A 23,947-nucleotide genomic window follows, 5' to 3' on the forward strand; every position below is an offset into this window, starting at 1 on the left:
TTCCAGCTGTTTCCAGGCATAAAAAAATTCATGCGTCGAAAGCTTTTTTCATCAAATGATGAGGCCAACTGTGGAAGCATATTTTACAGCCCTTACAGATTCTCACTTCAGGGATGGAATTCATAAATTGAAATCTCCTTAGAACAAGTGTATTGATGTTCAGGAAGACTGAATAAGAAAGTGTATTTCAAACCATAAAATTGTGGTTTTCTTATCAAACCACAAAACTAATTGAACAACCTAGTATGTACCACGCTTACTAGTAAACATTAGTCAAGTTAACGGAATCATCTAACATCTATAATTATGATAGACAATTTTGGCTGGTCTACACATTTAGAACAACCGCTATTATATTTTGAGTGATTTTAAGAAATACATGTGGCTATACAAAAACGTCCAAGCTAGCTGAGGTTATAGCTTACTATTTCATTCGCCTGGCAAACAGTACACCAATTCGCAAACGGCTTATAAAATACTTCCTTGAAACGGTACATTGCTTGCAACTAATAAACATGTACAGGAGTCAACGTCAGCAGGTGCAAACTCAAAGGCAGAATTCTTCTCATACAATTCCTCACTCCAAGGGTCGCCTTTTTAAGCAAACGACCACTTTTAATAATGGAAAAATTACTAATTGCACCAAAAAGAGCAACTCCCCAAAATAACATTTTGATATTGGCTTTTTTGTTTTGATATTTTGCCAATAAAAATTCAATAAATTTGCATGCCCACTTTCTTCATTCTACCCAAAATAAAACTACATTAATTACTGTTTACAGGTAATAAACACGTCTGATTGCTCAAATGATAAATGGGTATTATGTGCATACAAATGTATGTACGATATAAATAAATGCAGTGTCTTGATTTTGTGAGTAGCAGGTTGGTTGGCTCGTGGTTTTCCGTGAATATCAAACGCCGCAGCAGCAGCCCTGTGCTAAAATTACGGTTTCGGGGACTTTCGCACTTAAATGGGAATATGGTTAATTTACGGAGTTTCAATGTATGCGGCGCTAACTATGTATATTTGGTCATATGTAAGCTCTTAAGCGCCAATAAAAAATAATACAAAAATATTCAAAGCTGTACACAAATACCGCCAAGCGCGTATTCGCTCGTACAATCAGCAATTTGAGATGTATTTACATATAAATATTAATCAACTTACAAAAGTATAATTTAGAGTTGAAGGGCAAAGAGAACCCACTTGCGTTTGTTGAATTGCAGTGGTGCTGGCAAAAAAGGCGCATTCGAATAAAAACGAAGAATTTTTTAGTTGAGCGGAGAGTTCAACTCGAATACAATACTCGCATTTTTAGCTACCTATATAATAGATCATGATGAGAGAACAGTACAATCAACTCCAAGATAACAATTCACATGCGCTTTAGTTGTATCTCACTTATCCATTGACAGTAATACAACGTTGGAGTAGGTACGTGGAACGACGATTGTCAATCGCTGCGCACTAAATTTACTAAAAAATATTTCGAGTTTTTTTCGCTTGGGTTTTTTCTCTTATTGAATGTGAAAAAAGTATAAATTATGAAACAAAAAGGCAAAGCATAGAATGCTAATTAAAGTGATTAGATATTAAATATCGTAGTGCCACCTGTATGTATTAAAATTTATACAGGTGTATAATCCAGAGTGTTAATATCTAGTAAACCATGCAAATATGTATGTACATATGTTTATCAATGTATTGTAATTTTTTTAAACGACCGTCTGTTAGAAGCTAATAAGATTGTTAATTAAACAGCGAGCTTATCGAAGCGCACGTGACTTGTATGTATGTAAGTGTACGCGAAGGGAAGACGTGTTCGAATTATGAAACCAAATGTTTGGTTGTAAACAAAAACGGATTGACTTGTATAGCTCCCGCTTGGTGTCAAGCCTAAATTTTGGGCAAACCCGTTATGTAAGCAGTCGTACTCTACAGTTGGTAATCTACAGTAGATAATTGTACATATGAGACCTCCTTATAAATTAATGCAGTTTTAAGACCCCACGCTAAGTTCAATATTTAAATTCTTGAATTTTGAACCGCTTATTTTTAAGACATATGAAACAAGTTTAGGAAAATATTTCAAGAGGCATACAAAGTTGCTAACGCAAGTCCATCGCACGTGGTGTGGCCAGATAATACAAATTCCGGGAAAAATTTATTTTTATTTACTGCATAGATATTTACTTATTATCAAAATATACCTCTCTCCTATCCCAACAACGCTCCACGTGCCTATTCCTCTTCACAACTTCGCCAGTCTAAAGTCTTGGTTCATGTTGCAAATTTCAACTAAGAATATAGGTAGAAACCGTACAGTACCGAATAAATTGCCATCTTGTCCGTATGCACAACCTATCATTTGTTGTCCCACAATTTCGGTGAATCTCTCGCCGAGTTCAATAATAACATGGTGCAAGTTATTTTGAATGTTTAAAATTTTTGCAAATTCGATCGTACGTCAATCAGAATTGGCACTTGTCAGCTAGGTAGCTGCAGCATACAAGCAGGCAAGCAATATGTTTTTCCATCCAGCAAAAAAGTTATTCAAAAAAAATGGAATGATTAATTTTGCGCCACCTTGTAGTTTGATCGTCAGGTTCAGTTTCAGTATCAGTTTTTTCAAATTATATTTGAAATTTCTTCACAATTTGTTGCTCGTTGGTTACAATTACCATTTCTATGATGTTACAAGAAAGAAATCTAATGCAAACGAAAGCTATGACTGGCTAAATCAATTTACTTACATAAACGAAATGTACTGCATGTGAAAGAGAAGAATCCACGCTAAACAGCACATGATCCCTCCATCTAAAGTTACATCTCTCATAATGAAGTACCCTTATTTTATTAGATCCTGATGTTAAAAAAGCAACAAAAACTAAAGCATTTGCCGGCAAAAGTAAACAAAGTTTAACTCAAGCACATGACATAAATAAAATATAAGAAATGGCAGCGTAATAAATTCTATAATATTTTTATTTTGTTTATTACCCGATATTATTATAATTTATGAAAGATTTTGTTGGATTCCAATTATTTATATATTAATATCTCAATGAGTTGATACAATAATAATATCTTTTCTCTCTCCTTATTCGTTATATATGGGCGTGCCCATACTTAAAAAGTATAGCACAACTACAATAAAACCAATTCCTTTTTTTTGCAGTTGCGTAATTGTTTTAATTTGAAAATATTCTTCGTGCTTTGGCTTCAAGGTCCCACAGCACCTCTGCACTCCTCGAACGAAAGTTACAAAATGAATCTGGAGTGGTTCTGGAGTGTTGAACAAAAGTATTGTAGCACTCACTAATTCTTATGAAACCAAGAAAATTTAGTCAATTTTGGTTTCGGCTGCATGCGGGGCACAGCATTCAGAATCAAATAGATAACTATGGTAAATACAGAGGGACTGTAATTGTGAGTAACTGTAACTGAAGAGATCCGCTTATTTATGTAATCAGCTAATCATAACGAATTTCAAGAACTATTCCTGAATCATAATCAATAAATTGCATACGTATTTTAATCTACTCTATTAATTACGAGTATTCTTGAAATATACAATATATACAAAGAGCTTATCCAAAAAATATACAAAGCCAATATATATATTTTTATATGCAGAAGTATATTCAGAAAATTAATTTTAATTAACACGCGACCGCCGTCATGGAATTGCAGTAAGGTTTAGCCAACCTCGCTACGTGGAGTCACGTTAATAAATTAGCTTGAAATTAAGCTTGAAACAAGTTTCCATATGACCATATCTAAATCTTCAAATATTATGTCTTATATATAAAGTAACTTAAATGATAAACTTGACAAAGTTAAAGAGTTTATCGACTTGGGTGTTGTCTTGCCATTTATTTTTATAAATCATGTTTGTTACTTGATTCCGAAGTCTTATATTATAGTAAATTAGCTTTCCAGCGTAATTATGGAAATGAGTTTAGGGGTTCCTTTACCAGAAAAGTATTTTTTTATTCATTATTTGGAACCTAATTTATAGCTATATATATCATATATATACAATACTAGTAGAATTGAAAAAGTATGTAAAAGGAAAATTCATCTTTAGACCTCTTTGGGAGTTTAATGATACTTTCAAAATATTAGAAAACTACTTTTCCTCCCCATTATTTGTATTTACGTCCGTTCTTGATTATTTTTATTATTAGTTTGAGCAAAAATTAAATTAATTTTAATTATACACAGACTAATTGTTTTGTCTAGTCTGTGAGATGAGCTTTATAGACTGAATAAATTTAAAAATTGGAATGAGGGTATTTAGCACAGTGACCTGAAAGATATATTGGGCAACAATAATAGCTTCAGAGTATTCCTCATAAAATACTAGTATTTGTCCTATATCATTTAGTTTTATTTCCCTCGCTGGTAAGATATATTTACCCAGGTGTTTGTCCCGCTTATGCTTCATTTATAGTCAAAATAATATGCTTGGCGGTTTTATCTTCCTCTCTGCAGAACCTGCAAGTTCCATTGGAGTATACTCCAAGGTTAGTAAGATGGTAATTCGATCTACAATACCCTGTTTGAGTTCTTGTGTTGATCCCATACAATCTTTAAATCGGTTATCATGGATGAGAATTGCGGCGATAAATCCTGTCCTAGTAGAACCTTCTTGCCTGTCCTCTACTTCCTCTATAGGATACATACCTGATTATTCTGACCTAAAATATTCAGTGAGACTTTCCAGCATCAGTTTCTATGTAACCCGGAAAGAGTTGAGAACCTTACAGGTACCCCTGCCTGGGTATCAGTAAGGATAGCTCTACTCCTGGTGTTATCGTTGCATTCAAGGTAAGCGCACATTTCTATTGCATACACTTCCACAGCGCTTTCCCGTATTTTTTCATCGGTCCGCAGACATCTGCTTATGCACCTTCCTCGGTGGGAGATCCGTCTGTATAACATTTGATCATGTTTCGGTTTATAGTGCCTTGTAGTGTTTAGATAACCCTGCAGAAGACTTTTTATTACCCAGTTCAGTTGTGAAGATTGAATCATGGTATTTTTAGTTGAATTTAACATATTATTTATTATATAATGTTAAGATTGTTAATGTCATAGACTGAAATCAACAGATACAGACGAATCCATTTGTTATAAACAATTTTTGTTTTTGTGGTAGTTTACATACAAATATATATGTATATTCATATATTAATAACTTCTTCAATAAAGTTTTCGTGTTTCATAATTTAGCAATAATATCTTGCAACAATGTCGCCCCTGTCGGATTAGTAACAAATAAGCACAAGTATAGTATGTCCATATTCCACAGAAAAATCAATCTAATCCACTGTATAATTTAAAGGAGCTGCGTCGTTATTACAGAGGATCATAGAAATATGCTTTTACTTGGATTTTGATGTTTTTAATTGTTTGTATGGCCTCGACAGCTAGGATGTTGAAGTGAAAACTCTAAAATGTTAGTTGCGTGCTTCTAAAGCCTCTATAAAATATTAGCTCCCCCCATAGAACTTAACTATAACTCAATAAATTTCTTAGCCATAAGGCCAAGAAGCGAGTACTCTTAAAGGCGGCAAGCGAAAGGCCCACTCAAAGGATACTGCTTTAACAAATTCATTTGAAATCTGCTGAACAATAAAAAGCTAAGAAATTTTTTTCAGGCCAACAAGGCCACTGAGGACTATACTTCAAGTAGATCCGATGACGATAAGGGTTGCTTGTACTTCCTTTTTGAAGATCACTTTATAGATTTTTTTTTCTAATATATGAAATAACAACAACAAAGGTAAAGCAGCCTTTTCGCAGCTAAGTTCCGGACAAGGAATTTAAATTTTTTTGTGCTGTAGTTTTGTGCGTTTCGATGGCTTGGGGACAGCATGTTTTTGTTTACTCTCTATTCTGCACCAAACTAGGATGTACGGGAATCAACTGTGTAACTAGAAACACTGTTGATGTTTTTAAGTTTTTTTTTGTTACCGGCATAATGCAACATATATCTGCAGAGTCAACAGAGACGGGCGGACCGACAAAGAGTTTATTTGTGAAATAACTCAGCAAAGGTTGAGTATTTGCGTTCAATAATTTAACAGTTAATATTATATAACCATCAGGCAGTTTCTGGCGGCCAACATTTTTTGTGGTATCTCAGTTCAGGGTCTTTAGAGCAAAGAGCCAAACCTATTTCTGAACTGGCTCCAGCCTATTGATATTGGAGATTTCAAAGTATTCGACTGTGGTCTAGAATTGATCAATGCTAAGATGTAAAAATGTATTTATAGCTGTGATATGGCGGTAATAAAATATTTTATCATTTATTTTAATGCTAAATTTAGAATCTGTTATTATGCGTGAGTTAATAAAACTAGGAATTTAAGCAAGCTGATAGACCTTCGAAAAGTTTTATTTTTATACTGGGACAATTTACCCGATATATTGCAATTAAAATCAATGATAGGTTGTTTTAATCGTTTAGCATCATAACCAAAATTCTAACAGAGCATTGTAGATTGACTTATCATCTTACTAACTTGGCAATATAGTCTAAAGGAATTTGCGGGTTCTCTAAACATGTAATGACGTCGTGTCCACCACTGATGGGTTAACGTATTTTACCAGAAGACAAAATAAAACTCATTAAAATAGGACAAATACTAAAGTTTATTGCGGAAGGAAGCTCAGAGAAATACTCAGAATCCATGAAGGGGGCACAATAGAACATTCAGATCGCAGTAGTCAACCCCCTTTTAATAATAAAATAAATAAATAATTGGCGCGTACACTTCTGTTAGGTGCTTGGCCGAGCTACTCCTCCTATTTGTGGTGTGCGTGTTGATGTTGTTCCACAAATGGAGGGACCTACAGTTTCAAGCCGACTCCGAACGGCAGATATTTTTATGAGGAGCTTTTTCATGGCAGAAATACACTCGGAGGTTTGCCATTGCCTGCCGAGGGGCTTTCACCGAGATTCGAACCAACGATCTCTCTGTGAATTCCGAATGGTAATCACGCACCAACCCATTCGGCTACGGCGGCCGCCCCCTTTTAATAATAATAAAAATAATGCATCAAAAATCCAATAAACAACATTTTACAGAAAACAAAGATCAATATTGCAAATATATCCTTTGAAACATTTTATACATTGAAGAATATGCCCTATACTGAGACACCCTGTAATGAGCAAAATACCGGATATTGCTGTAATAAATAAAATACACAAAATTACATTTATAGAAATCAGTACCCCAAATGAAAATATCTCGAAAAAATTTAAAAATATAAGGACATAACTAAAGAAATAAAACGAATATGGAAACAAAATACTGTAAAAACAATTCCATTTGTGATTTCAGCAACTAGATTACCCCACAACACATTTATTAAAACGCAAAAGATCTCAAAATCAAACCAATTATACATCATAAGATACAAAAAGCAGTAGTTTTACAAACATCCAACATTGTTGGGAAAACATTGATATAAATATCAATAAAATAATACAAAACATAGCACACAAAAATAATGGTTCCAACAGGACTTGCAGCCCGAAACTGCCGTCGCGTTCGGGAAATGCGGTATGCGGAGGGAGAGCGGCGTGGGATAGTAACAAACACGTCATTTCTTCAGGGAGAGTGACATTTAACGTCACACCACTTCACCTTATTTCATATTTTAAGAGCTTCATACATTGCGAAAGTGCACACATATTTACATTTGAACTTTTACTATTTTAATACATGCCCCCGATCATTGATAAAAATGGCACGAAAGTGCACAGAATGTAAATAAAACTGATTTTATATAGACATAGGAGGAGATTTAATAGTATAAAGCTATGTTGGACCCCAATCTTATCATATTTATGTAAAAGCAAATGTAGAAAACCTTATCACTGAATTCTATTCATAGAAAATCAAGCTAAACATGTTGCTTATAAATTTTGAATAAGCTAATCTATATATCTTCACCTTCAACAATCTCAGCTTTCTCTACGTTGGATAAAAAAGGAAAGCAAGTGGTGAACAAGACAAACGGAGTATTCCCAAACAAATGGTCGGCACATTAGGCGTTGACTTCCACGGCACTTTTGACAGTTAAAATCTCAAAATAATATGGAGCTATGATTTCTTGAGAATCAGCAGTAAAATCTCTAACTATGTCGGACTTAAAATCTAATGAAGAATCACCCTTGCGTTGGACTGAATAGGTAATTGTGGAGCATAATTCTTTTTCAAAAAAGAAAAATTATACTTTACAACTGGACAATAAAAACATTGCGTGAGAGGCCCCTCGTTCTGAAAGTTTTTGTTGTTATATCTACATACGTATGGTAGCAGAGGAAAGGGGAAGTCTACTTAGCCTGGGAAAGACCAAGTGTAGAAAGCATTTGAGGTTTTTATGGACCGCGAAAGAAAAAACAGCTGGCACGCATTTCTTTAATCGCCCAAAACCACTCGGGCATGTCAATTATTTTATTTATGAGCTTCGAAGTTATTGTTTATTTATTAACTTATTAAGGCCCAACTCACAAAAAAAAGTTTTTAATATATCACAATAGTTTTAATTTCATCTAGAACTATTGATATATTCAAAAAGTTACAGCAATCAGTTCTTTGGTCTTTAAGATATCATGACAGCTATTTCGAAAACTGAAGTTTCAAGAAAAATGTCTGCTCCTTCTTAACGACTATGCATATTGAAGAAGTAATTAATGGAAAACATCAATTCTTCGACCAGATCAAGAGGTGCCTTTGATCAGAAAGCGTTCCTCCGACAATCGGTTATATGTTATCAGAACGACCCGCATTTAAACCCCCATAAGGGCTGCCACTTCATCAACATTTTGCAAATATTTATTGATTTAATTTTTGTTTTATTGGCATGAAGAAGAATAAAACGACTTTGTTAAGGGGCTCCTCCTATAATCGGTTCTACATTATCGGAACGTCCCGTACCTAGGGAGGCTAAGGACTGCCCCTTAACATTGGGTAAATATTTCACGGAAATGATTTTTGTTGTTATATTATAACAACAATAACAACTCTGTTAAGAAGAATAAAACAATTTCCAAAGAGCATAAATTCAGAAAGTCTGTTGCTTGTGAAACCACGCGGACCGTGAGGTTTTCGTATTGGACAAAAAAGTAATTGAAGCCAATTTCAAACAGCCAATTACGGCAGAAATGTGCATCAGAATTAGACTTGCAAAATCAATTTAAAATTTATTCAAATATGTAATACAATTTTCTAAAATGCGAGTATAGGGTGTATCGGGTACGACCTTGACCAGCTGCGTTTAATTAACAATCTTTTTGCTTTTGTTTAAGTTTTAGCAGTACATTAGAATATGGAATAAGCCGTGCACGTATATATATATATGTATATACGCACACATATACAAGTACAAGTACAAGTAGAAGGTGTATGCAGGCAAATGAAAAGCATTTATTAAAAGAGAACAAAAATATTAAAAAATAAGCATTGATAAACAAATTATATAGAAATTTTAATTTTGTTTTGTAATTTTCGTATAAAAGTGAATTCAGAAATGTCGCGCACACATTTCTCTAATAAACACCGCCTAGCAATGACTGGCGCAGTGGTGGCGGTAGTTTTTTTAATTTTATGTTTGCTTAGCTCAAACGTTTTTTCATTCGTGCCTATAGAAAAAGCTGATGCCGATACTTTAGAATTATTGCATGTGGTAAGTTGATAATCGATAAACTCAAAATACCTGATCAAACTGAAAAATAGCTTTGTGGCGAATTTTCAACGGAATCTCTGACTGGTGATAGTGTGCAGTGCCCGATGTGAAGGAAGTGTATATATATATATAAGGTCATAAGAACATGTAATTAATGGCGTTCTCTACTAACAAGTAAAACTTACAATCAGCAAACTAAAATAAATTTTGATAATTTTTAAATACGGCAATAGATTCACGCGTGTAGATCTATGGTGATAACCTCGCTTAGTGAAGCTTCGTTGATTGGACCATAAACCATTTTTTTTTTATAAAAATAAATAATTTTGATCTGAAGTTTGCTATTACCAATTAAGGCATTCAGAAAGTTTTTATTTTCTTGCTTTTGTCATACTTTTTCATTCCCTCGCAATGCTGAAAGATTCTCCATTCCTCCACCTACTTGTGGTAAAAAATAGAGGCTCACTATTATAATAACAACTTTTGTTGCACCATACAGTGCCTCTGAGGAATCGCATTGCAACTTTCAAATCTATTGCCACCAACCAGTTTTAAATCCAACTTTTATTATATTGCAGGACAGTTACAGGGATTTGAAAAATAGTTTCTTTCCCTTCAATGTTCCGGCAGATGCTGCAGCAGCTTTGGAAATACGCGCCTACATTTTTTGCAGTACCTTATTTTTACAGCGCCAACCCCATGGATAATAGATACATAAGGATTCTCTTCTCAGGTGTTTCGGTGGCATGCGCTATGGCAGGTACTCTGTGAAAGTTGGTAAAATCTACCAAACGAATTTTATGAGTCACGAGTCCAAATATTACGAGCCAGTTTTCTTATCTTCAAGTTAGGATTTATGGGTATACCAGACGACCAAATTAGATTTGATATATCAATGGCTGCCTCCGTAGCCAAATGGGTTGGTGCATGGCTACCATTCAGAAGTGCATACGTTCGTATCTCAGTGCATGCAATATCAAACGTTTTTTCTAATAGTAACCGCCTCTCAGTAGACAATTACAAACCTCAGAATGTATTTCTGCCATGATTAAGATCCTCATAAAAACTCATTTGCCGTTCAGAATCGGCTTAAAACTAAAAACTGTTGAAGGAGGAACTCGGGTAAATACGCAATTAAGACTTTAAAAGCCAATTATATATGTATGTAGGTATACATATATATATATATACATATATATATAAATACGCAATTAAGACTTTAAAAGCCAATTAATACTTACATACATATATAATTGGCTTTTAAAGTCTTAATTGCGTATTTACCCGAGTTCCTCCCTCAACAGTTTTTAGTTTTAAGCCGATTCTGAACGGCAAATGAGTTTTTATGAGGATCTTAATCATGTATATATATAGATAATCTGTCAGCGTACTCCCTGAACCATAAAATATTCTCCAAATTGCAAATAATTTGTTTGGAACTCTTAACTCATTTACATACATTTTCTCAAAATCCCATTTCTCATTTCTCGAGTGGAGTCCCGAGACTCGTCAATTCTGCAAAATAAGTCTTCTTGTCTACTGAAAATTTCAGGTAGGTATTTCAGCAGTGCACTGAGTGCAGACGCAGTGCAGATTTTTGTTACCTAAGGTGCGGTCAAGTTTTTGATAGCAAAGGAAGGAGGAATGAACAACTTAGTATATCTAAGTTCCTCAACTGCCGAATTTAGAATTTTTTCAAACATTTTGAGTCTACTACAGGAAACGTTGTAAAGAATCAAAAAACCGAAGTCTCTTCGGCTTTTAACTTAAAGGCTTAATATTTTCATATTATTTATTTGTTATTTATTTTCATCTTCTTCGCCTTTTTGTCTTCTAGGTATTTCGTCATGGCCCACGTACACCAGCTGATACGTATCCAAATGATCCATACATTAATCACACATTCCCCCCATTTGGATGGGGGCAGATAACCAATGTAAGATGTTGTTAAAAACGTTTATCTACCCATGTCTATGTACTCGTTTATCTATTATTGCGTATCTGAAAGAAAATAAAACGTTCTCATTATGCTAAAATGTCAATGAACAGCGAGTGTCACAATATTTTTTCTCTACTTTCATTTTTGTTAATTTATTCAAAAAATTAGTTCATATTCTAACAAAAACAATAAAAATGAAACACACATTTTTTTCCAAACCTTAAAAAAACTTGTGAAAAATCAAGGAACTTCATTAAATTTTCAAACACTGTAACCAGATTTTTTAGAACTTTTTGGGTGCAGTTTTTTATCTCACAAAATTTGAATATAATTTAGTACCAGGCTGAAGTTGATACCTTTAAAAACTTGGAAGTAGAACGATATTCCACAGAAAAATATTTAGTGAATGTATTCCTATCGCATTATACTCGTGTATCAGCAAAACAAACCGATTACTACTAAACTATTAAAGATAACTACTCCAACCTCACAAGCTTAGGTTTGAATATAAGAATCTATTGTACAAAACCAACCAAAATAATTCTCGATTTCTTATAGTTTTTTTTTTAAATTATGTTTCTTTAAAAATATATTACTCCAAACTTCAAAATTTTCAACAGACAATTTTTGACCTATTATTAACATTTGAATTGATTTGTATTATCATTATTTTTGTATTTTTTGCTTAATATACTAGAATCCAAGACGAATCTATTAAAGTTGATAGCACTTGAGCAACAACAGCATTTGCATGTAATTTGTGTTTGTAAAAATGTCTGAATTTCCATAAGAATGTAAAACAAAGCAGTTAAGAAGAAGCAGGCCACTTTGGCAATCAATACACAAAATCAGCTGCTCCAGAGTCATCACCTTGAATGAAAAATATTTGGACAAACTGACTTCCAATAATACGATATGAAATATCGGAATTGCATTTTCACTAGATTACCCAGGCATACTCGTATATGTATAAAAGTACGTTGCATTCACATTACTTCGATCAAATAATCTGTGCATTTAAATTAAATATTCAAAGTTCAGAAAATGCATTCCTATTCCATTTTTGAAAACAATCATTGAAAGTTAAAATAACTACACTTTGATAACTTAAGTCAGACACGTTTTATTTATTTATGAAATTTAAATTTTCTCTTATTATTATTTTTGCTTTATTTTTTAACTAACAAACTTTTATTTTTTAATATAATATTTTTTGTTATTTTTCATTGACTTTTAAATGGTGCTAAAATGGATTTTACGGAAATCATTATTAACAAAAATGTCCTCACCAACCTGCCTCCTATGCAGAATGGCAAACGTGAGCTATTTGGCATTGGAACGTGGATGCGCAAGCGTTATGCAGACTTTATGGCGCCATACTACCACCCAGACGTAGGTAAAAGTCAGCCCAGTGCTTGATACCGGAATTAAGTACAATGCCGCAGTGTGACATTTTTAAAAATCGAAAAGCAATGCAATGCTTGGCATTTAATGTTCTCCTTTCCGCACAAATGCTGGGTGGCAATGAATTAATGCATGCGTTATATTAGAGCGTTTCTATTATAGTACGCCGTTGAACCAACTAGGGAATTTTCTAATTTTTGTTTTCTTCGTTTTCCAGGCGGTGCATGCACAAGCGACTGGCGTTGCACGCACCCACATGACCCTGCAGACGGTATTAGCAAGTTTTTTCCCCCCAAAGGATACTGCCATGGAATGGAATCCAAAATATAATTGGCAACCAGTGCCGGTATTTTCACAGCCACTCAACGATGATACGGTAAGCCCACTAATATTATATTTAAATAAGCACATTGAGAACTTATGTTCAAACAAACTTGTAACTTACTTGACGATATTAGAAAATTACCTACGATTGACTAAGAACTACATATACTCGGAGTGCAATTAAGTGCTTTCGTTAAGTTTCAGAAATAGTCGCTATAGCGCGATAGTGTTAACACAAACAGTTAATTTATGATTTCATTTAAGGCTTGTTAACAGAGCGGTATGTAAATAGGGTTATGATTTCAGTTTACTGTTTTCACTGTTTACTTCATTTATTGCAAATAATATAAATTTATACTAAAAAAAAACATCTTTTCCTATTCAAAGTTTGTACCATAAAATGCTTTTTTAGTTAGGCTCTGGCTGTGCTTGAAAGTATATTGAAACATTTTTTACATTTCTATTATAATAAAAATATCTCTTTTAACATAACGTTTTCTGTTAAGCGACCCAAGTTGAGTTCATTTTGCTCTAAAAACGAGTTTATGAGCTTTTATGCTCCAACAACTGCATGCGAATTTAGGCATTCAACTTCGAAGTTTAAATGCGCTTAAGCTCTAACTGCAGTTAAGCCAAGGTGGAAATCAGCTGTATGAAGCTCAGTAACAAATTAGAGCGAGCTTAAAACTTGTTTTGATGATTTTGTAATTAACTTTATGTATGTGTATATATGTGCCACTTTCAACGATGATCTTCAGCTCTTCGGTTGAACCACTGTTTCCCCAGTATAGTATGATACTTCTTGGTTTCCTGAGCGAAAAACTGTTTCAGTTCAAATGAAAATGTCAGGGTGCATAATGGCCGGCTATTTAGAGCGTTAAGATTTAATTTCTTCAACATGAAATCCAGCCGGATCTTGTTTCTGTTAAAACAACATGAAACTCTTCTCACGGTGCCTACTAAGACCTATATCGGTAAACTTGCTGGTTTGAGTCAAATGTATCGTCTTATTGACCATTGAAACTAATTTAATACCATTGGTTTAGATCTATACACAATTAATTTATAACAGTTTTAGTTGGATCTCCTTTTGGTGTTCTTTTCTAGGTTGGAATAGTGGAACTAGGGAGAGTGATAAAAATAAACTAAAAAGGGTTAAAGCTGCTTGTGTGTACGAAAATTACGTGTAGCATTTGCGAAAGAAATGTTATTTTTCATTATCCATTGCCTGCATATTTTGGCTTCGTAGTACACTATCAAAAAAATACATCTGAATATAGTGCATTGATTACAATTTTTGTCGGCGTTCTGGCTATGCGTAATGTCAATGTATGCAAGTTCCGCTAATGTGTTTGGTAGGTAGGTGAAATGGTTAAAGTGCCAATCTGACACTCCTCAAGTAGCCCAAAAGCGCCGTTTTGATACCATTAATAGACCTCCAACAGGCAGATATCTACAGCCAGCTAGACCTGTTGATATAATGCAGAAGATTGATTGGATTTAGGTTGGCGCACTGCCCCAGGATATCGAAGAAAGTAGCGCCCAGTGACCTTAGTTGGGCGCTCTCTGTGTTGAGTACTCGCAAAAGCTTTTTTATATCAATTCCTAGTTCGCCATTACGCATTTTAAGAGGAAACCATTAGTTAATCTATACCAAGTTAACTTTAATTTCCACATGTGAAAGCACAGAAGCTTTTTTCGCTCGCGAGCTAAAGGCCAGACAAATTTTATTCACCTGTCAATGTAAACACTTCACTGTACAGAGCAACTTTAAAGATTATTAAAAATTCTGAGACAGCGCTTGCTTATATTTTGGGCTATAATAATCATCCCACAAAAGAGGCTGTGGAAGCTATAAAAATTAAAATCAAAGCAACATTTTCACTAATGAAGATTTCCATGTCAGACAGACAAGGCGTCGGTGAGAGTACCGAAAATATCGTAAGAAATCTATTATGTTCCTATTAAAAACCCCAAATATATGGATTATATAAATTATAGTGAATAGGATCTTGAGTTCACCTTTCTATTTACAATATACTCGTATCCAGCGAACCTTGAGCTACATAGGTCGATCACACTAAAGTATTTCCTTACTTCACACGAGGCGCTAAGTCAGCAGAATTACTCGTAAATTTACACAGTCTGGCTGAACTTAAATAATACACCACACGAGCTGCAAGGTCAGCGAAAAGCGCAATGTGTATGCCGCTATGGAAAAAACGCTAACATTAAGAAAGTCAAGTTCGATCCCACTGTAATCTGAGCTTCAATAATTGTAATTATTATTTTTGTGCGTTGTATCTAGTAAGGCATATGTGTAAGTACATATAATAAAAACAACAATGATACCCAGAAAATTTATTTTGAAATTCCGCCAATCATTATAATTATGTGTGACATTTAATTTCGGAAATTTTTTCTCTGGTTTAATAGTTGCTGTTGGTGCGAACGCCTTGCCCGCGTTATTTCGAGGCTTTAGGAGAAGTTTTAGAATTGCCAAATGTGAGAGCAGAAATTGAACCGTACCTCAGTATGTTCAGCGAGTTAACAGCTTTAACAGGACTAAATATAACTCAGCCAGAAGATGTACAATCGCTCTACTTAACACTTTTAGCAGAGGTAAATAATTACTCTCTTATAAAAATATAATATAAAAAGTTAAATAACTTTTTGCGAAAATTAAAATTTTTTTAAATATATTTTTAGCAAGAATTTGGACTACAACTACCTCAATGGACCAAAACTTACTTTCCCCAGCAAATGCAGTTTCTAACCGATCAAAGTTATATTTACAATGTTTATACGCCGGAAATGCAAAAGATAAAAGCGGGACCATTTTTAAAAAAAATGTTTACCGAAATGCTGGAAAAGCGTAATGGCGAACTTCAGCCAAATAAGAGAAAATTATTTATTTACACTGGTCACGATACCACTGTGGTAAATATTTTATCAGCATTAAAAGTATGGAAGCCTCAATTGCCTCGATATTCGGTTATGACGATTTTTGAATTACACAAAAATAAGAATACCGGAGAGTATTATGTAGAGGTAAGTAAATATTACAAATTTATGTATGTATGTATACAATTTGCAATGGAAGTTTGAAATTCATATCCAGCATTTTTACCTAATAAAACCCTGTTTTGGTTCCTTTAATTTTAGAAATAGTATAGCATCCCTTCACTTCGATCTCGTTGGAAGCAAGTAGAATAACAATACTTCCTTGTGATCCATATATTATGATGGTTAACAATTGGCGTTCTTGTAAGGTCATACTTCTAAGAAAGAAATATTCGACAAGTGTGAGTTATTCTTCATGCCTGACGCTCTCTCTTTGCTTTGTAATTTCTGACAGTTTCCATAGTTTTCAGACCAATGTTGACTTCCTTATATTACTTAAGTCGCTCTCCCCTTATATTGCATACCCTGATCATTTGAAAATGTGTGATAATGTAGATATTCCACGTATGATTTTTATTTTCCCATATTTCAATTATTTTAATTTTTAAAATTAATGAAAATAAAAATCTTGAAAAGAGAGTTCGGCTTAAAATCTGAATATTAACACTACCTTTTTACAAGCAATTAAAAATAAAGACTAATAGAAATTAAATTTGCTGAAACTTAATTCAAGTTATTTAACTTGTACTACAACTTTTCCGTAACTTCGATATTCCTCAATTCGTTTGCCTGTCTATTTCGTGCACAATCTCGTGCAAGTTGTGCTTTGGCTCTAATTGTTTAAGCGAGTCGCGCGTGTATTTTATTATTTCATTCACCTAATACAACCCGAGCAGCTTCCAACTGGTTTATGAAACATTTTAAGGTCATATATTGTAACTTGTACGAAACCCCTCTAAATAGCACCGCCTCTCACCTACCCACATAGAGCTATAATAAAGTTCTAAATTCCGTAAACGAATCACCTCGAAACTCAGCATAACTCTCCGCACTCCTGCAATAGCAACTGGCTCCTCTCTCTCCAAACTAAATACAAAGGCATGTTATTGTTTAGAAGAAAATGCCAAATATAACAGTACCTTAAAAGCACTTTTGAAATATAAAAATATAATGAAAAAAACTTCTGCATCTGTTTACTGAACCGTGCATTCTTGGCCCTTGGGTATTAAAGATTAAATTGTATGGAACCCTATTGTTTTGCATTGTTAACTAACACTTCGCATTCCAATACAGCAATACGCAATAATCCTATATTGACAACGCTGTGTTCGACACAATTACTGTCAGTAAACTACATTACCGCATAAAGGCGATTAGAGCATCTATTCTGTAATTTGGCTTGTAATACCAATTTTTCCAATTATTCGTATTCTGAGTACGGCGTTATAAATAAAATCTACATCCACCCAAGAGTCCAGCGCTGCCTAGTTTAGTTTGTTGTTATTATTATATAATTGCTATTACTAAACATAACAAAAAATAGTAAAAAGCACTGCTGCTATTTCTTTTTCCAGTCATTAAGATTTTTCTTACTAAAAAAATATATTTTGAATGTTGGAAATCTTTATTTTGACCTTTAGACACTAGATTGCTTGTCTGTTTGTACACTGCAGCTGCATAGTTCCCAAGTGTCAACTATGATTTGCAAAAATTATAAATCTTCCGATAAGGTGATTAATTTTGTACCTTTTATTTTTGTCTTGCGCACTCTTTAAAATTCAATATTTCGATTTTTAAAAGTGAATTTCCCATAATTGTTTGTTCCATACCAAAATTCTCCATATTTTTGGGTTACAAGAACACCTACACCATTAATTACAATTTTATTTTCTTTTTCTGTTTTTTCTAGACATACTTCCGTAGTAATGCAAAAGCACCACTTGAGAAGCTGACAATACCAGGCTGTGATTTCCAATGTCCTTTGGACAAATTAATCAAATTAAGTCAAGATGTTATTCCAACCGAGGCTGATAAGGAGCGTTGCAAGTCAAGGAATGAAGATTTTACAGAGCCACCACTCAAAGGGCCATAAGTGATATAATTGGTATTTAATTTCTTATTTATAGGTTTTACTGTGCGAATATTGTTTTTTTATTTAATTTGCCCATTTATGTATAAGTTTTACCATATAGGTACACTAGATAAATTGATGTATAAATTACTATTTAAATATAAACTATTTTTCGAAATTTTCCTTCCTGCTAACTTAACTAAAAATCAAGCATATATTAAAAAGGCATATCAGAAAAATATGTGTCTTAAGAGGCCTCTGACAAGGTGGAAAGTGACTTTAATTTAAAAAACTATATTTGGGAGGGCTGTTTAATACCACGCGTATGGGGGTCATTATTATATCTCTCATTCATGTCGGCTTGATCGCTTATTTATGCATTTTGTGCGCTTAATTCTTGTAAAACGAAAAAGTTTGTCAGAGATGCGTGGCGTATCTACGATATAACCAGTTCCTGAAGCAGAGTCGGAGTGAGTCACATTAAAATCCTCTACTATGCAGCCGTGGTAATATACATATAATCCTTATACGCTGTCGAAAATGCTTGGATGGTATAATAGACCGAAGCTGAAGTGGAGCCGAGACCTTTAAAAGCTATTTTAGAAAGTAAGTCCTTAATATTTGCATTAGCAAAATATGAAATTATTATTTTTTTGTGGACAACATCGTATGTACAGGGTGCGCACTCTTTTATGTCGGTATGTAAACGCTGAATAACTTTGTCATTTACCAACCGATCGACTTCAACATACATGTTTTCGATACATCAATTCAGTACAATTTCAACTATGGATCGCCCCTTTAAACAACCGAAATCGACGCTATAAGCCCCGAAAGGGTTACCATTGAAAAGGTGATGACAAACACAGAAAAAAGATCGCAGTTTGTGATTGCTGATAAAGGTGGCCACTTGATTGTTGTAATAAATTGTAAATAACCAAACCAAATAAAAATACCTCACTACAAATCAGTTTTTTTTTTTTCGAAGTTATTCAATGTTTTCATACCTACATAAAATTTCATACCCTGTAAAATTTTAGTTGAGCATATTTCAGAATCATCATCATACCCATACATAACTTTAATTAAGCTTGATTTTTTTTTTTTTTTTGTAGTTTAACCTATTTTTGTTGGATATTAAAAAATGTGCAAATAACTTCCAGTTTTTAAGTTCAGCATGGCCTTATTTGACGCAGTTGTATTGCGCTGGGTGGATTTGTGCATTCCGAATAATTGTAGGCCATTCAGTAGGCATCTAAATAGTAAGACTTCGTACAAAGATTTGATTGCATAGAATCGACTAGCATCATGCTATGACCCAGAACTAAATATTTTACAGAGAACTCTGCGCCATGAAGATAAAATGCATAACTAAGGAGAGAAAGTACAGTATCCTTGATTGCGTCACCTTGTACAAGATGGTGCAAAATTAATCATTAAATTTTTTTTATTAATAAGACCTTTCGCATGTTTATTGTCATTTATGTCCTCGCAACCATCTCTGTAACGTGTAAACCACTCATGAACTCTGACACGAGATAAACAATCATCATCACAAACTTTTTTCAATAATTCAAATGTTTCGGTAAAAGTTTTACCGATTTTATAACAAAATTTTGTATTAGCTCGCCTTATTTTTTGAACGCACACCGTATACATGAATGGACTCGCCATGCCTTACATCGTCCCGTTCCTTCTCTTCCTTTTAGGATAGGAGGGTCATCAACGTTTTAATAGCAATTGTAGGCCGGAGTGAATAGTACACCAGTATGGGAAACACCGAAATGCCAGTTGAGATCTTACCGTGGCCGTAACCTATGGTTTAAGGTGTTCAACTTTATTGCCGCACTACTAGCGTTGCGTACTCTATGTACAACTGTGAGTCCCCAATTTAGTTTCCTATCCAGTACAAATATATAATAGATATTTAGCCCTTTCCGTTGCTCTCAGAAAGTCTCGCAGATTATCAGAAAGCCTAATGCTATTCATTTCATTGATAGCAATAGACTTATGTTACATGATCAGACCAGATGACTAAAGCGGCCACTGCGGGTATTTCCTCTCGAAAAAGAAGACGATTTATGGGCTCCTGAATTAGCAAATAACGACCCCGAACGGCAAATGGATTTTTATGAGAAGCTTTCTCATTATAGAAATACACTATTCGAACTTACGCACTCCCGAATGGTAGTCACGTACCAACCCACTTCGCTACGGTGGCTTTTCGGCTTAGTGGGAGCATAAATGCGCTTTTGTCGCAGGTGCGGGGATAAAGAAAGATTTAAAATTATATTGTGGAAGGATTTTCCTGTCTGATAAAAATGCGGTGCTGTATTCTACAGCATTAATTATTTAAGTATTATATTTATTTAGCTTGTCCTTACTTGGTTGTAACTGAAGAATTTGCGTAGTATAAAGTAGACTGAAAAACTAAAAATATGGCAAATCCACGTAATTTCGAGCGTAACAATTAAAACCTGCAAAAATACAAAATCATTGATAATATACTTTATAAACACTCTTTGTTTGCAAAAAAGACGAACATTAACCACAAATACGAGGAGCATTCATGAAAAACCCCTACTCGATTTCGAAAGGGAAATGCAATTTAAAGTTTCCATTATGTTTTACAAGAGCCGCTCAGCATTAGTTGCAATTTTTGCTAAGCTGAAACATCACTCTATTCACTGATGTTGCCCCATTGCATGCCCCTTAGACATCTTTTTATGCAAATGAACAAACACACAGGTACATATGTATACTGACACGGCCACAATCACAATCAAACACACTCAAACTCCACAGCAGCATTAACATTTTGGGTTGAACTTAAACTTCATTTGAGTTTCACTGATGCATCTACGCTGTTGAATTGTAAAGTTGGCGAACATTAGATACGCCTTATTGACTACCACTTTTTCTGATTTAACATTTTTGCTTCAGGTAGTTGAAACTCCGAACATTTTTAGCGTACTAGGGAAAATTCTCTAGACCCCTTCAATTTGTTGCTATGTTACAAATGTAGGTACGCCGGTAGCTTGCCAGCATATAAGTAGTTGAAAAGCGTATACCTACATATAAATATACGAGTATATGTACATATAATTGGCGTTTACACCTTTTTTGGATGTTTGGCCGAGCTACTCCTCCTATTTGCGGTGTGCATCTTAATGTTGTTCCACAAATGGCAACACCTACAGTTTTAAGACAAGTACAGGTTTAAGACAAACGCAAATGGTTTTTTATGAGGAGCTTTTTCTTGGCAGAAATACACTCGGAGAGCAGTAACCGCTATTAGTAAAAACTTTTTCTGTCACTTGGAGTTTCATACACGGAGACTCGAGCCTGTGCACTTCCAAATGGTAGTCACGCACTAACCCATTTGGCTACGGCAGCGTTGAAAGCGTATACCAGAGTACAATATATACAAGTATAGAAGTATATACATATATACCTACATATATATACTTGCTATAATACGTGAATATGCATTTTAAATTAATCCTTACACTTTTTACCCTGTTGATTTATTTTGCCCCAAGCAGACTAAATAGAGAATCAAGGTATCTTTAAACATTATTGAAATGTACTGTAGTATTGATGATTGGGTCCTCTTTCTAACTGCTAATATTTCTACTATGAATTAATTCCGTTCCAAATTTCGTTCTGACATAGTGGTTAAGCTGATAAGCATTATGGAATCCATGCTCCTTCAAAACACGCCTTCCTTTTAGGCAGTCAGCAATGTTCGAAGGGAATTCAATAAAATATAATATCCCTACAATCTGGAAAATAGTGCTGTTTCAGGACATGGAAAAACAGATGAGTGTGCGAGAAAATGGTCTCAAACAGGTCTCACTAAATGGGGCTTGTTTTCACAACTTAGAAAGGATGCTAAAGCAACTACTAATAGCAGGTGGACTACTTACAGGGTATAACACTCACTTTTACAATGAAGAAAGAATATGAAACTTACACTTCGTGTTTCAAAAACGAATAGATGGCTTCTCAAAAGTGCACTAACTAATTACTGAGCTCTTAGCCATATAACAGCCGGACAGTGGAGTAATCAACCCTGGAACTGTAGATCTGTTCACACGTACTTTTAGTTAATTTCCCCCCTAATTTATACCGTCAAATGAAGTAAAATAAATACAAACATTATTTATAGGGAAATTAAATTTTGATTAAAATTTCTGCATTATTATCAAAGAGTGAATAAATTGTAACTTTGATTGTTATACTTAAAACTAAATTTCATTAACCACTTGTAGGCCCGGTAAGATGCTGTCATGTAGATTACCTTTTAGTTTACCTGTTTAATGCATTTGAAACCCATAAGCAAGTAAAGAAATACCAAAATGAATTTTCGTCTGCCTATTTGTCGTAGCCGAATGGGTTGGTGCGTGACTACCATTCGGAATTTAGAGGGCACATAGGTTCGAATATCGGTGAAAGACCAAAATGAAAAAAAAAATTCCAATACCGTCAGGAAATGGCAAGCCTCTGCCATGAAAAAGCTCTTCATGAAATATCTGCCATTCGGAGTCGGCTTAAAATTGTAGCTCCCTCCGTTTGTGGAATAACATCAAGACGCGCGCCACAAATAGGAGGAGAAGCTTAGTCAAAAAAGGTGTAAGCGCCAATTATATATATATGTATATATAAATCATTACAACAACGACAAAAGAATATTTGAGGGATTAAAGGAATTTAAAACAAATGAAAAAAAAATTGATAGACATCGATCGGCAAAAGCGCCACCTATCGGATCAAAAACAATCCTATATCTCAAAATAGAACCAATAACAGACGCGCACGCAATTTAATCGAGACCAGAAATTAGCGAAAAAAATTAGGTTATTATCTGGTGTCAAGTGATACCAATCGACGCATTTTTATCGCAATATTAATAGTCAAGAAACCGAGCATAATACCTTTCAGCCGTTTAAAAGTTGTTAACAAAAATAGTTCAGTAACGCTCCAAAATACTGTATTATTCAACTTGAATACTAATCGCAAATGTATTCTTCCCATTTTCATTATTTCAAGGACAAATGAAATGATGAAGAATCTAAACAAACAGAGACACCTATAGCGTCAAATACCATTAGCAAAAATTATAAATCTTCCCATGAGCTGCTGAACTTTTTGCCATCTTGTATGATTTCATTTAAAAGTAAAACCATTATCTCACCCATACATTTAGAATCTTTCATACTCGTATTTTATTGCACTGAGTTTATGAAGAAAAACAAAGCGGGTAAAATGGACGACAGCATGCGTTGTAATCGCAGAGACAATGAAGAGGCTGAAGACCCTCGGAAGACTACGGCGTAAAAGCGGCGACCAATTCGCCTTTCCTCTCACTATGTCGAAACTATGGGCATGTCCTGATGAAAAGCATATCCATTACAATAATGCGAGTAAAATATGGTGAGGCCTTCAGCCTTGCATCAACATTGACAGTCCCATCCATAACTCTAAGCTTAGTCAGCGAATTTGTTGGGACAGGTTGGCTTGTATTATTATATATGCATTATGAGCTATTGAAACCTATGAAACACTCAAAGAAGAGCTTGTTACTCAACAA

General features: G+C 34.3%; 1 protein-coding gene across 2 annotated transcripts; it reads left to right on the forward strand.

Moving 5' to 3' along the window:
• Positions 1-1,423: 1,423 nt before the first annotated feature.
• On the forward strand, positions 1,424-18,627 carry LOC129240230 (venom acid phosphatase Acph-1-like). 2 transcript variants are annotated; one of them, XM_054875898.1, is made up of 8 exons: positions 1,424-1,438; positions 9,546-9,712; positions 11,550-11,648; positions 12,960-13,043; positions 13,273-13,431; positions 15,816-16,001; positions 16,089-16,430; positions 18,193-18,627. In XM_054875898.1, the coding sequence occupies exons 2-8, from the start codon at positions 9,557-9,559 to the stop codon at positions 18,373-18,375; spliced, it is 1,209 nt and encodes a 402-aa protein (XP_054731873.1). In that variant the 5' UTR covers positions 1,424-1,438; positions 9,546-9,556; the 3' UTR covers positions 18,376-18,627. The 2 variants fall into 2 exon arrangements, with proteins under 2 accessions (XP_054731873.1, XP_054731872.1); XM_054875897.1 differs by lacking the exon at positions 1,424-1,438 and adding an exon at positions 1,474-1,683.
• Positions 18,628-23,947: the final 5,320 nt, after the last annotated feature.

Source organism: Anastrepha obliqua, chromosome 3, assembly GCF_027943255.1.
Source record: "Anastrepha obliqua isolate idAnaObli1 chromosome 3, idAnaObli1_1.0, whole genome shotgun sequence".
Classification (NCBI taxonomy): Eukaryota; Metazoa; Arthropoda; class Insecta; order Diptera; family Tephritidae; genus Anastrepha; species Anastrepha obliqua.